Genomic DNA, 16,363 nt, shown 5'->3' on the forward strand with positions numbered 1-16,363 from the left:
GAACTTCAACAACTGCCACGGAAATGGGCCACCTCCATCTCCCTGCTGCAGCACCTAATTCACTTGCTTCTTCAAAATTCTTTGGCTCATTTATTTATATCAGGCCTCTTCACCGCTGTTTCTGTTGGCGATATTCCCACAACGCAGCGCTGCTATTCTGCCGTTCTGATAAAACAACTTTACCAGCAGTAGACGGTCTTTCTTGTCATTAGTCATAGAGTATCTTACGGAAAACTTCAATCTTATTAACAATTTACACCAACGGTCGCTTCACAAAACAAATCATCACGCGTTGCCAAATGACAAACTGCATACTGACATCACAATAGCACACATTTTATATTATGACTGCTTACAGCGCCATACTTTCATCTGGTGGCAGAACGTGGTAGTATTATTTTATAGCATACTCCAGAAGCACACCGACTGACGAACGTAGCTACGACACTTCAGCATCTTGCGTTGAACACAGTACATACTGCAGCAGTTAGAACACCGTCAGTTTAACTATAAGCACTAAACGTGTATCAGGGAAAATAATAAAACTCATAAATTGGTGATCGATACCTTAGTTCACTCCTGTATTCATGATTTAACATACAGATTTGTTATATATACTCATTCTACAATTGGAATTCATCCACATTAAATAGCCTTATCGTTGTTTACAAATAACAATATTGTTTATCTGGTAGTCTTTTTCTTGCACAAAGCAGTCATCGTTTGATGTTAGGTAGTCACATACGTCTACTTTGTTAAAAATCCAAGCAAAATCCTACTTTATAATCCGATTCATAGGGAGGTACATGAAGCTATTGCAATAGTTCAGGCAGCTGGTTCATCAGAACACCCGTTTTGCTGTCGGCCTATTCTACCTTATACGCTATTTTTTAATATTTCTTCTAAATGGTTTGCAATGCTTCTTTGCCGGTTTTTTCCAATACGCCTCTTGCTGCCACAGTATTGTTCCCATGTAGGAAAAACTGTAATTTTGTCTTGACATCATGTCTCTAGAATGTATTGGCATTTCTCTATTAAAGTACAGATATGCGTTGTCATCCCCCCCCTTATGTCTAATACTCACAGCTTGTGCCATAAATTCCGATTACTTACACTGTTTAATGCTTTTTTTCCCCTTTTCGTACCCATGTCAAGAATAGCTCTCGTTATGTTCCAAGGTAAACTTGTATGAGCAAATTCACAGTATATATATATATATATATATATATATATATATATATATATATATATATATATATATATATATATATATTACTAATAAAATAATATGACATGTAGCCGATTAATTGAAATTTGCCGAATTATATTTTGTACGTTACGGATGGTTTGTGCGTTTGCAGAATCAGATATTTTCCGTTACAGTGCACCCTGATAGAGCACCAATTAGCTACTAGCTTAGATGAGTGAACAAATTGCCTCTGGATTGCTTTTCACTCATCGCAAAGCATTTGTTCACAGATATTACATAACACTATAGCTCAAGTCCAGATGTTTTAACAATAGTGCTTGCAGATAATAAAATAAGTTTTTTAACCTTGCAGATGGTTGTTTACGTCAAAAAATGGTGGCGTTGTGCAGACTCATGTCTGACAAATCTACGTTTTGAAACTAAAATCATGGTTCGCTAATGCTGTTCAATTGATTTGCAGGATTTAGCGATGTTGCTGCATTGCAGTTTGTTACTTTCACATATCTACTACTTAACACCATATGCTCACAATTGACTGGTCGAATTGATATCTACATCTACATCTACATACTACTCCGCAAGCCACCATACGGTGCGTGGCGAAGGGTACCTCATACCACAACTAGCATCTTCTCTCCCTGTTCCACTCCCAAACAGAACGAGGGAAAAAGGACTGCCTATATGCCTCTGTACGAGCCCTAATCTCTCTTATCTTATCTTTGTGGACTTTCCGCGAAATGTAAGTTGGCGGCAGTAAAATTGCACTGCAGTAAGCCTAAAATGCTGGTTCTCTAAATTTCCTCAGTAGTGATTCACGAAAAGAACGCCTCCTTTCCTCTAGAGACTCCCACCCGAGTTCCTGAAGCATTTCCGTAACACTCGCGTGATGATCAAACCTACCAGTGACAAATGTAGCAGCCCGCCTTTGAATTGCTTCTATGTCCTCCCTCAATCCGACATGATAAGGATCCCAAACGCTCGAGCAGTACTCAAGAATAGGCCGTATTAGTGTTTTATAGGCGGTCTCCCTTACAGATGAACCACATCTTTCCAAAATTCTACCAATGAACCGAAGACGACTATCCGCCTTCCCCACAACTGACATTACATGCTTGTCCCACTTCATATCGCTCTGCAATGTTACGCCAAAATATTTAATCGACGAGACTGTGCCAAGCGCTACGCTACTAATGGAGTATTCAGACATTCCAGGATTCTTTTTCCTATTCATCTGCATTAATTTACATTTATCTATATTTAGAGTTAGCTGCCATTCTTTACACGAATCACAAATCCTGTCAAAGTCATCTTGTATCCTCCTACAGTCACTCAACGACGACACCTTCCCATACACCACTGCATCATCAGCAAACAGCCGCACATCGCTAGCCACCCTATCCAAAAGATCATTTATGTAGATAGAAAACAACAGCGGACCTACCACACTTCCCTGGGGCACTCCAGATGATACCCCTCACCTCCGATGAACATTCACCATCGAGGACAACGTCTGATGTTTGCAGTTGTGAGTTCAAGCTCCCACAGTATTCACTGTGCTGATGTCACTTATACGCTAGGAATAAAACCAATCTCGAATCTTTATGGATGGATGGTACAAACGGCAGAACCACAGGGTTACTGAGACAGATCTATGGTGATCAACATGGACTGAAACTGATTACTATGAACTGCTTAGGGGTTGTCTCCATAAAACATATGTTACCATGGACGGCAATACAGGCAACTAACGAGGACGCCGCAACCGCCAAGCACAAGATGAGTGGGAAAAGGAAGCTTAATCCACCAGAAGGAGGCGCCCAACGCCCGGACGTACTTACGGTGGTCATCAGCAAGGCTGGGTCCACGGGCGGCTCGTTGGGCAGAGTCCAGTTGATCCCCGGGGCCAGCAGGGCAGCCGCTGCCGCCAGCATGCTCACCGCTTCCATGGCGACCCCTGAAAGTCGAACACCAGTTCTTTGTCACTAGTCGGCCTTCCGTGCTACCAGTATTTAACTGTTAACTGCACTCACGTAGTAACGGAAAGAGGGGGGGGGGCAGTAATTTTGCACACGTTCGCTGCCCAGCTGTTACGAAATACCAGCGATTTGTAACTCTCGATGTTTTTGTGTTATGCAGTAACTCAGCCACCATGGCCAGATACAACACGCAAAAACTACGAACATTCGAGGAATCTACATAAAATGACTACAGAATTTATACCAAGGGGCAGTAGTGTAACAGGTCTGACTCGGTGTCTCCCGTCTGTCGTCTTTTTCTTCGTCATCGTCGTGGTGTCCGTTGCTCGTTGTCACGATTCTCGTACTTTCTTGTTTAATTGTGTCTCACGGGCGCGACTGATACGCAGATATCTCAATAAAGGAGGCGTCACAGGCCTAGCCTAGTTAAAAATCTTCATACGTGGTTCTTAGTGAAGCTTTCGTAAAGTTCTAGCCCGGTGTGTCAATCGTATATCTTGAGAGAAACCACAATGTTATTTTTCTGTAATTTTCTCGCTTTATCATAGTTGGCAGGAAACGTGTATGCTAATATTCTCTGTTTTTTGCTAAAATGTTCAATCTCAACTATTATTTAAATACCGAGCGAGGTGGCGCAGTGGTTAGCACACTGGACTCGCATTCGGGAGGACGACGGTTCAATCCCGCGTCCGGCCATCCTGATTTAGGTTTTCCGTGATTTCCCTAAATCGCTCCAGGCAAATGCCAGGGTGGTTCCTGTGAAAGGGCACGGCCGACTTCCTTCCCTAATCCGATGAGACCGATGACGTCGCTGTTTGGTCTCTTCCCCCCAAACAACCCAACCCATTATTTAAATATAGCTATCATTCGCGTCAGTCTTTTTCTTTTTTTCAAAGGTTTTGAACAGAACAATCCAATGCGGAGATCGTAGCCTGAGTGGAATGCAATCGATATTACTCAGACAATTGACTGTAGCGCTGCAGCGTATCATACGATAGAGTGTTAATTATTTATAAAAAAATCTAGCCTATCTTAGTGCAAAAACACTTCTCTTGCTATTCTTTACAAAATCCATCCACATTACTTCAGTATTTGATTAGGTTTAGTCTTTCTAATATAAACAAATTAAGGCCACTAACTACACACTTTCTAAATGAAATACTGAAACTCCTTTTTTCAGTGTATTTTAGACAACACAGAAACATAGATCAGTGCTCACACGAGCCAACATGAACGCCTCGAGACAAAACTGACGACAATGATAGAATAAAGCAAAAGATTCCAGGTTATTTATAATATTAGAAAAACAAAAAACGAATGTGTTTTAGATTCTGTAGCTCGTATTCTCTTAGTTATCTTAATTACTCTTTATTAAATAATATTTAATAAACCTATTTAAAATCATTAATTCTTCATACTGTTCTTTGAACTGAGCGGCTTGAGGCCGAGTAAGAGAGGCTTCATTGCCCTCTGGATTGGGGGCAGCGATTGTTTGCTTCGCTGGCCTCAGTCCCAAAGGAACCACTACGACAGTGAAATACTTCGTAAGCTCTCGGAAACGTCTTTATTTAATTATTTTATTCTTAAACCTTATGAGATTAACACATCGCTCAACAAGTATTGTCAAGTATACTAATTAGGATTGTTGAGCCTAGGCAGTTTTGCTCACCAAGATTAAGTATTTCATTTCTAAGTTCTATTTGAACATTAACAGGTTGCTCAACTAAAAACGTTCAGTTACTTAATCTAATATTATATATTTCATTTTTTAAGTTATCAGAGCTTAAACATCAATTCTCATTTATTTATGTCATGAATTTACAATGTTTAATCGTTGTACTCTGGATACCAGACACCTTGGTACATGGAATTTGATTGCCAGATGACTTGAGCTGCTATGTCTATAGCTGGTGGTTATGTGACCCGACCTTTCTAGAAGAAAAACAGCAATCTGCCACGTTGTGCCAGATAGCTGAGTCACTAGGTGTATAGCTGGCGGTTATGTGAAACGAGACACTAGTGGGGCCCTTTCTCGATGACTTCTGTCCAATTGAACTGCAAGCTGCCAGCATCTGTATGTCACAATCTGTGGTGCACAACTTACAGCACTCTAGCATTTGCACATGTAACAGTAGTATAACATAATTAAAACTGTTACAATTACTATCCAACATGAAATAAACTCAGATTTATAGTTTAGTGTCTGCTATTTCCGATGTGCACTTCACTTCAGTTTTACACTTCTTTAATACCGTGATGATATGAGCGAATATCAACGTAGCATTATAACTCTTTTGAAACACAGTTGTGTAACACAATTTCTTCTAATGATTAACCTCGTATATTTCTGTAAACACTGTCAAAACAGTGTCTCAAACAAGTCTTTGCAGATATCACACTTTGAAATTTATCAATTACATTTGTGATCTTTATCTAGAACGTTACAAAATCTCTATTACTTCGGTTAAGTATACATCAGCAATCTCAGATTATTAGCCGTTTATCGAGAACTTACAGTGGATGTTGGTACTGACGGATGCTGTTCGTCATCAACTACCGCGAACAAAACCACTAAAAAATTACACGAGACCCTTAGAACAATTTTAACTGTTTTCTAATCACATGTAATTTTCTTAGGTCAGGTTTTATTTTGAAAGTTGTTATAACGTGCCCCAAGAATTTCACCTAACACCATACACTGCAACTTTCTTAAATACTCTTTCAAGTAATACTATATGCTCACTCCAGGTTTTAGTGGCTATCAGTAAACATCTACATATCAAGTAACCTTATATAGTAGTTCTGGTCCTAATACAATGTTCAGTGTTGCGATGAAGATAGCACCACTCGCGTTTAATGTGAGAGCCATAACTTGAAACTGGTAACTTCTTCCATACAAGACAAAGGCAATGAACTTCCTAGAGTTTCTACCTAGCTTTACTTGCCCATAGGACGATATTCAATCCAGCGAAGTTGGAAATTAGACCAAGTGAATGCTTCCATCAGGCTTAGCTATGGCTAACAAGGGACTGCTAAAGGTAGAACAGGATGGTACTATTATTTTACAGCGTAGAGTTTTATACATCGCTTTGGACACTCCTTCCTTTTTCGACCAGTGCACAGAATAATGTATTCTACAAAATGTTTTATGAGGATAAACTTCCATGTGATACTCCTAATCTTTTATCACACCAGGTTTTTTTTCAAACACTCGCATATACCTTGACAACCATAGGTGCTCAATCGAGAGATACTCAGATTTTGCTACTTTATGAACTAATGCTGTCACCTGATTCTGCTTCCTTTTTATGAGATGAGTCATTTAAACTAAATTCAGCAGCTATGTATAGTATCTTGGGTTCAACACATTTAAGTTCAATGAGTTGACAATATTTACGACAAAATTCCGAATTTTTAACTTCTTCTAGCTTTACAATGCCACCACTACCTTCTGTAATAAAACTCCTGTTTCGAGATCCATTATCGTCTTACTCTCACACAGAAAATACCAGACTCATATACAGGGCACCTTTAATTTACTTTTTACCAAGAAGGCATTCAAGTACTTTCTTCTGGACTAATATGTCAACCTCTATTTGAAACTTTACAGTCTGCGACTGTACCCCAAAAGCTGCAGTATATTACAACTCTGTACCAGGAAAACCGGAATCTTGTGACCTACACTGATTTGCTTGCGTAAACTCATATTCGTGATTGAAGCTGTAGCCCCAGTATCAATAATTATATCAACAGGTACATCGTGGATTGACACCTTAATCATAAATTGTACCAACTTATTACTTCATGTCTTATACTTCTTGATTCTGTACTGAGGTCATCTTGTAACTTTACCCCATCATTATACCGTAACATCAAATATGGGTTTCCACACTGCCTTCCACCTTCTCTGCGACCAGCCTCGGAAGGCTACGTGACTCGTCAGGAACTTCGATTAGGTTGTTGTGACCATGATTGAGCTACAACTTCTACAGGTTGTGACTCGTTAAAATTATTCCTTCTACTATTCTGATTCAGCATTTGTAATTGCTGTTCAGTCGCAGTCGCAACAGCAGATGGTTGCCAAGAACTTGAATTATTGTCTCTCCATTCTACGTTGAACTTCCTATCATTATTGTTATTCTATTTACGTTTTCTATTTGAATTATGCTACATTCCATTACTATAATTTTGATTGCCATACAGACGGAAATGCTGGTTACAGTTCCCATTACCGTTACCGGGCCCATTGCCGGAACCATTCCTGTTCTGGTTAAAATTCTGATTACCCATACTATTGCGGTACCCGTTATTATTATTTCCTCTCGAATTTCCATTAGAATAATTATGGTTATTACCAGTGCAATTATTTTGTTTTATGTCCTCTTGAATTGACATAAATTGTTCGAGATCCATATCTGGTACGTATATGAGTTTCTTTTTTATACTGATTGGTGATTTGGTCTTTAAGATACGTTGAACCACTCTATGTGAAATGGGTTCTTCCCAGTATCTTGTTACATTAATACAGCTTTCGTAATGCTTTCTCGAACTATCCTTCTTTGGGTTATAGTACTCTGGACTGTAAACTTATATCTGTAACTTCTCTTGTCTACTTGCTGACCAAAATGTTGATATAAACTTTAATTCAAATTCCTCTTATGTGTGACAATATTCAGCTGCATTGTTTACCCATAACGCAGCATCTATGGTTATATGACATACGAAAAAATGTATCTTATTTTGCTCATGGCACGACCTGGGAAATACAGTCCAAAATTTTTTTTATTGGTGTTATCGGATGTGGAATGTCCTTTTCGGAAGCGAATGTCCGAAATTGTCTATTTTTTAATTATACTCTCTTTGAGTTTGAACAAGGATAGTTACGAAACACTATTTCGAATTTTATTACCACGCTCTGAATATGGATTAAACACGGACTGCTCGTTCCCATATCTTGCTGATTTAAATACATGAGAATCGGTTTCACTAGTCTTTAATTGACTCCGAAACGCCTTCGGTTCTTCACTGCTGGCTGCCAGACTTTCAGTTCCAATTACTTAGAACTTACGGTCAATTACATTTTCCCATTTGGGAATTTCCAAAATAACCTTGTCCTTATTTTCTCTGGAATCTGCATTGATTTCTTCTTTAGTTTCCTGAGCGCTTCTATCTTTTACTAGTATTTTGAACTTCCTTATTGTTTTATTAATCAATCATCGATATGTTTCTTATTATCTACCTCTAGATTTTCTATTTCCTTGGTTATAGATCCTACTGCTGTCTCTACTATCCTTTGAGTCTCTTTAAAATCTGCAACTTTCATCTTTGACTGTTTTACAAGCCCTGGTAGGCCCCGGTATTTCTTATTTACTTCAGTCAAATTGTTATGTATCTATTATAAGTCGGTGAAGATTTTTCAATCTCTCTCCGCTGTTTCTTTTCCCTTTCTTCATCTCTTTCTTCCAGTCTCGTAAAAAATGCGGTAAAAGGATCAGACATTCTGTCACAGTTCATCACATTTTCTGATTTTACTACAACTACCTCTGTCTCTTCGGGTAGTTGAGGCAAAACACTTTCAGAATCTAATCCGCTACTCCCTAAAATGTATGCAGAATTATCTGAATTCGATGCCTCGCTAACAATTAATTTGGTTGTTACTTCAGATTCCTCACAATCGGTTAAACTTTCTCGTGATCCTAAATCGATTAGTCTGTCTGATTCCATCGTTCCCTTTCGTGTTTTTACCATCTCCAGGAAATACTTATTACGATAAGTACATCTGTTACAATTGTAATCGAAAAACACGTCAGCTGGTCTCCCTAACGCAGTCCGTATCACTGGAATTCCGCAACATATCTAATAACTGAACGTCGGCACTCAGTGTAACTACTATTACAAATTACTACCCTGTCTTATTTAATGTAAGTTAATCTACATTGCATAACAACTTATTATGTTAAAGTACTGCAAAAAAGATAAGATGTCTGAGTACCAACGACTTTTATCTTGTTGTATGTGTGGCTGCTCAGATCAAAGACACGTCAGTCATAAAAGAATTTCTTCACTAACCAAATTTTCGTGGGGCTCAGTCAGTCCACAACTGAAAATAAATTGAGGGCATGGAACAGTAAACAATTTAGATTAATCACATGCATATACTATAAGGTCAAGCCCAGTTGTTAATATTTAACTAATGTTCATCACAGTTCACAGTCCACAGTATTATAAGTTGTGATAATTACCCTATCTTTTTCTTTGTTGAATCAGACCACACGGTGGATAACGACATTTGTGGCGTCTCCCGTCTCTTGTCTTTTTCTTCGCCAACGTCGTGGTGAGCGTAGCTCGTTGTCGCAATGTTCCGCTTCTCGTACTTTCTTGTTTAAGTGTATCTCAGGCACGTGATTGATACGCAGATATCTTGCTCAAGCAGACGTCACAGGCCTAGCCTAGCGAAGAATATTCGTAGGTGATTCTCAGTTAAGCTTTCGTAAGGCTCTAGTCCGGTAAGCGATGGATAATCGTATATGTTGAAAGAAACCACTCCGTTATTTTTACGTAATGTTCTGGCTTTATCACACAGTTGGCAGGAAATTTTCATGCTAATATTCTATATCTTTGTCTAAAATGTTCATTGTTATCTATTATATGAACATAGCTATCATTTGCGCCAGTTTTATCCTTTTTACATAAGGTTTTCAAGAGAACAATTCAATCCAGAGATTGAAGCCTGATTTGGACGTAATCGATTGACGTAGCGCTGCAGCGTATCTTACACTAACGCTCCAATTCCTTATGAAAAAATCACAGGTTATTAAAGTCACAGTCAACATTAGGGGAGAAAGATTTCCCTTGCTTTCTTTATGAAATATGTCCACATCACTTGAGTATTTGATTTGGTTTATTCTCTCTCATATACACAAATTAAGGACACTAACTACACGTTTTATAAATGAAATACTGAAACTTCTTTTTTCAATATACTTCCGACAACACAGAATAATACATCAGTGCTCACACGAGCCAACATGAACGCCTCGAAGCAAAGAGGACGACAGACAGAGAATGAAACAAAACGTTCCATTCTATTCGTAATATTAGAAAAAAATACGTATTTTAGATTCTGTGCCTTATACTCTCTTAGTTATCTTCATTACTCGTCATTAAATAATAGTTAATAAACTTATCTAAAGTCATTAATTCATCGTAATGTTCACTGAATTATCTTAAGAGTGATTTCACTGAAGCATCTTTATCAACTTCGATGTGTTAATATTTCTATATTTTAAGTGCTAATGTTGTTAGCGTTGTTTCATAATCATCGATGCACATGCAGCCGAAGTGGCATGTGGCACCAAATAGAAATACTTGTCCCAGGCTGCTGAAAATCCCAGGAGGAGTCTCCAAGTTGAAAATGCTATGTACATGTTTTCCTACAGTTGGAAAAAAAAATCCTTATCTCGAAAATTTCATGTAACGATAGTTTTTATGACTGGCAACAATTTTCTTTTGGAAAGCATTGCATCACATTTCAGATTAAAAATTTAGAAGTATGAAATTATTTTTGGAATTTTAACTAATATCTGAATCTATAACTTACTGGCAATGCTGTAATACGAAGAGATGGCCCTGAACCGCCGAATTTCGTGATCACCACTGTAGAAGGGTTTGTGGGTGACTTTTCGTCCAGGAGAACTGTTGTGTCGTCCTAAGAATGGGTGCCAAAGCGAGGTTGGCAACGTGCACCGAAACCACAGAAGAGTAAGCTAATGAGCCAAAACATTATGACCATCTGCTTAATAGCTTGGTTGTTCTTCTTTGGAACGAAATACATCACTGATTTCCCTGTATCAGGTTCAAATGGCTCTGAGCACTACGGGACTTAGCATCTGAGGTCAATCAGTCCCCTAGAACTTAGAACTTCTTAAACCTAACTAACCTAAGGACATCACACGCATCCATGACCGAGGCAGGATTCGAACCTGCGACCGTAGCAGTCGCGTAGTTCCGAACTGAAGCGCCTAGAACCGCTAGGGAACCACGGCCGGCCTGCGCATCAGGGATCCGACAGCTCGTTGGTAGGTTTTTGGAGGATAGGAATTCCTTGAAATAGCGGTAAAGGCAGAAGTCGCACTCCAAGTTAATAAGACACAGGAATCAGATCAGGATTTGACGTTCTTTAATCCTCAGATTCGACAACGTTTGGGTGAGAGAATTAAAAATTGCAAAACTACGAAGACCATAAAGACCCTCACGGTATAGACGTAGCGAAAATTTAGGAAGTTGAAGAAAACAACGTAGGTGCAATCAGGAAATGGCGATTAGAATTTTATGATCGCTCACATTTTTGGTTTATCGATGAAGAACCGAAACGAATGGCTCGCAGAAATTCACGAAGACCTAAAAGAAATAGGCATACACATAAAAATCTTTCCTGATAAAACGAACTTCAGAAGCTTAATTAACATTTACAAATTCCCTGAGAAGTTTCTTCGACATGCTGTAGGATGGACAAAGGAATGAGAGGCTACGAGTGAAGGCATAAGGGGAGAGAGGGAAAAAGATACGTGCAAATAGCTTCACGTAGGTGCTTTGGGAGCCAATATGGCGTTCAACAATCCAGTGTGGTGCACAGTCCAAAAATATTTAAATACAACTGTTTCTTTCTTTTTAAAAATTGAATCAATTGGCATTACATGAGACAAAGAAGAAGATATGTCTAAATAGCTTCACATAGATGCTTTTGGTGCCAATATGGCGTTTATTTATCAAGTATGGGGCACAGTCTAAACATATTTAAATACAACTTTTTTCCTTCCTTTTTTAACAGTTGAATCAGTGGGCTTTACATGGTGTGATTTTACTATATCGATGCTAGTGCATTTTTTTTTGGTGATACGTTACAATACAGCATCACCGGTCAGTTGCGGTCTGACTGTGTTGGTGAGCCAGTAAATTTATCCACAGGGCAGTGACTGCGTCACTGCAATTCACTTTGGAGGTGTGGCGGTGGGACTTATAGTCCCGTATCACCCTCTGACGGTGACAGTACTACATGAGTCAGGCAGAAAAATTTAGCCTAACGTGGGCAGGAATGATTGGAAAGTATTGGACGCAGAATGGGGGCTAGTCCCGCCAAGGGATGCGTCCGTGGTGGGCGTGCCAGGCCTATCGTTAGCCATGGTCGGAATCCGATTCCTCTAGGATGGTTAGGGGAACCGGATGCTAGTTCATAACTCTACCTGCCTATACGATGGCGCAGTTTATTGATATGACTGCGGCAGCACTAGTTTCGGAGTGATCCGATAAATATTTTAGTCCATCTGAGTTCACGTTGAGCAACGATTGCAAAGGCAGAATTATTGGTGATAGTAAGATGTAACACTGATCATGCTTCTTGCGTACCATTCATGAACAGAACAATTAGAAAAAAAATGATACTGATAACCGGCGTAACCTCTTCAGTCATCGTATAATAGCCATTGAACTGCAAACACAGTTTTGTTTAAAACCACTGTCGCCTCGACCCTCAAAATTTATTTATTTTTAAAGGCCACAGCTGCAATTTCGGCCTTCAGTCATTTTCAAGCGGAACCCTACGGAAATCTCGCGCTTCAGTGCATGTAAAAATTAATGATTTTTAAAAATATCCTATATATCTTTTGCAGCTTTCCCCTTGAAAATGGTCGAAGGCTGAACTAAATTCATTTTATAAACAAATAACGTAAACAGTCGAAGGCGACAATTATATCTTTCAAAAGCTTTTATTTGTGAAATACACCCAAGAATAGATATTGCAAATCCAGTAAACTCAAGAACGACAAAGTAAATATTATACGAGTGTTTCAACATTTACAACTAATACCGGTATCTACAGAAGGCGCTGTGTTACGATATAAGAGTGTTCTCAAAAAATAACAGGAATTATGTCATTTCGCGTGTTTTATTAGATTCGGACAGCTGGCAAGCATGACTGAAAAGTATCTGTTTAGTGTTACCACGTCGACTAGTTGATCTGCTGCCAACTGTCAAGAAGGTTACATGTGTTTTGGTGTATTGGTGATTGTTTTTATTGTATGAAAATAGGTCACTGCATTCGTATTAAATTTTGGCGTAAGAACGGACTCAAGTTCGGAAAAGTGTTTAAATTTTAAATATTGCTTTTGGTGAATCTGATTTGAGGAGAAAAGGGTTTATGAGTAGTATAAGCGTTTCGAAGGAGGTCGTGAAGATGATGAAAACGACGAGCACCCTGAAAAAATGTTCAAATGGCTCTAAGGACTATGGGACTTTATATCTGAGGTCATCAGTCCCCTAGACTTAGAACTACTTAAACCTAACTAACCTTAGGACATCACACACATTCATGCTAAAGGCAGGATTCGAACCTGCGACCGTAGCAGCCGCGTGGTTCCAGACTGAAGCGCCTAGAACCGCTCGATCACAAGGCCGGCCGCCCTGAACATCTCAGCACATTATCAAACGATGAAATCGTGAATAACATGGTTATAAACCATCGTGGAATCACAACCAGAGAAGTCGCTGATGATTCTGACATATAAATTGGTCAGCTGAGTCATGTCATAATATTTTTTCTGATGTTTTAGTTCTGCAACGTGTGACACTATAATTTGTTGCAAAATAAAATTCGAAAAAGAAAAAAACAGTTAAAAATAGAACACTGCGAATGCAAGCTGCTCAGGAGTCATTAGATGAAGTCATAACACGTGGATTTACGGAGTTAACGACAAACCTAAGGCTTAATCGTCTCTGTCGAAACATTCTAGATCGCTAAGAAAAAAAGAAGAAAAAGAAGCTGGATAAGTGCTACCCAGTGCGACAGTTATTACGCTGCGTTGCTTGATTTTAGCGGCGTATTGCATCACGAGTTCTTGCCACAATGTCGAACGATCAATAAGGAGTACTACACAATTGGCCATTAAAATTGCTACACCGAGGAGAAATGCAGATGATAAACGGGTATTCATTGGACAAATACATTGTACTAGAACTGACATGTGATTAGCCGCGCGGGATTAGCCGTGCGGTCTCAGGAGCTGCAGTCATTGACTACGCGGCTGGTCCCGGCGGAGGTTCGAGTCCTTCCTCGGGCATGGGTGTGTGTGTTTGTCCGTAGGATAATTTAGGTTAAGTAGTGTGTAAGCTTAGGGACTGATGACCTTAGCAGTTAAGTCCCATAAGATTTCACACACATTTCAGCATTTTTTGTGATTACATTTTCACGCAATTACGGTGCATAAATCCTGAGAAATCAGTACCCAGAACAACCACCTCTGGCCGTAATAACGGCCTTGATACGCCTGGGCACTGAGTCAAACAGAGCTTGGATGGCGTGTACTGGTACAGCTGCCCATGCAGCTTCAACACGATACCACAGTTCATCAAGAGAAGTGACTGGCGTATTGTGATGAGCCAGTTGCTCGGCCACCATTGACCAGACGTTTTCAATTGGTGAGAGATCTGGAGAATGTACTAGCCAGGGCAGCAGTCGAACATTTTCTGTATCCACAAAGGCCGTTACAGGACCTGCAACATGCAGGATAATGGACGACAGCATGTTGCAGATCCTGTATGGGCCTTTCTGGATACAGAGAATGTTTGACTGCTACCCTGGCCAGCACATTCTCCAGATCTCTCACCAATTGAAAATGTCTGGTCAATGGGGACCGAGCAACTGGCTCGTCACAATACGCCAGTCACTTCTCTTGATGAACTGTGGTATCGTGTTGAAGCTGCATGGGCAGCTGAACCTGTACACGCCATCCAAGCTCTGTTTGACTCAATTCCCAGGCTTATCAAGGCCGTTATTAAGGCCAGAGGTGGTTGTTCTAGGTACTGATTTCTCAGGATCTATGCAGCCAAATTTCGTGAAAATGTAATCACATGTCAGTTCTAGTATAATACATTTGTCCAATGAATACCCGTTTATCACCTGCATTTCTTCTTGCTGTAGCAATTTTAATGGCCAGTAGTGTAAAAATGCAGAGATTAAAACACATAGTCGCTTTGAGTGTAAAAAGAAGGACACACAACGAGGAAGTTATCTGAAAGGGACGAAAATCGGCAGATGTGATGTGCATGTACAGACAGACAAATGGGTACCATTTCAGAAAAATTGAATTCTTTATTTAAGATAGAGGGCTCCAGGAACTGTGCAACCCAATAACGCGTTGGTCCACCTCAGGCTCTCACGCAGGTTGTTAGCAAGCGTGGCATTGATTGATAGACTTGTTGGATGTCCTGCTGAGGGATAGCATGATAAATTCTGCCCAACTGGCGCGTTAGTTCATCAAAATCCCAAGCTGCTTGGAGGGTCCTGCCCACAATGCCATAATAGTTCTCTCAAAGATCCGCCGACCGTTTTGGGCAAGATAGGGTTTTTTCAAACACAGAGACTAGCATTAGATACTCTCGCCATGTGTGGTCGGCAGTGTCTGGCTGAAATGTAAGCCCAGCATGGCTTGCCATGAGGGGGAACAAAACGGATCATGGAAAATCGTTGACGTACCGCTGTGCCGCGGGTGACAACCAAAGAGGTCCTGCTATGAAAGGAAATGGCACCCCAGACCTTCAATTCTGGTTTGTCAGGTCGGTACGGCAGGCGACAGTCACGTTGGAACCACACCTCTGCTTAGGGGCGTCTGCAGACAAATCCACGGATCATCAGGCCTCAGTTCGAAGCGGGACTAATCACTGTATGGCGGGCGACAGTCACGTTGGTACCACACCTCTGCGTAGGGGCGTCTGCAGACACAGCCCCTGATCATCAGGCCTCACTTCGAAGTGGGACTAATCACTGTATGGCAGGCGACAGTCACGTTGCTACCACACCTCTGCATAGGCGCGTCTCCAGACACAGCCCCTGATCATCAGGCCTCACTTCCAAGTGGGACTAATCACTGTATGGCAGGCAACAGTCACGTTGGTACCACACCTCTGCATAGGCGCGTCTGCAGACACAGCCCCTGATCATCAGGCCTCACTTCGAAGTGGGACTAATCACTGTATGGCAGGCGACAGTCACGTTGCTACCACACCTCTGCATAGGCGCGTCTCCAGACACAGCCCCTGATCATCAGGCCTCACTTCCAAGTGGGACTAATCACTGTATGGCAGGCAACAGTCACGTTGGTACCACACCTCTGCATAGAGGCGT

The 16,363-nt window shown here is 40.4% G+C and overlaps 1 protein-coding gene across 3 annotated transcripts in view; it reads right to left on the minus strand.

Moving 5' to 3' along the window:
• The window catches only part of LOC126416632 (lipase 3-like), a 156,243-nt gene that overhangs the window by 97,106 nt on the left and 42,774 nt on the right, over positions 1-16,363 (minus strand). For all 3 annotated transcript variants that reach the window (XM_050084395.1, XM_050084394.1, XM_050084397.1), the window contains exon 2: positions 3,049-3,164. In XM_050084395.1, coding sequence (XP_049940352.1) covers positions 3,049-3,156 — 108 coding nt within the window. In that variant the 5' untranslated portion in view covers positions 3,157-3,164. The remainder of the gene's footprint in view (positions 1-3,048; positions 3,165-16,363) is intronic.

This window comes from Schistocerca serialis, chromosome 8, assembly GCF_023864345.2.
Source record: "Schistocerca serialis cubense isolate TAMUIC-IGC-003099 chromosome 8, iqSchSeri2.2, whole genome shotgun sequence".
In the NCBI taxonomy this organism is placed as follows: Eukaryota; Metazoa; Arthropoda; class Insecta; order Orthoptera; family Acrididae; genus Schistocerca; species Schistocerca serialis.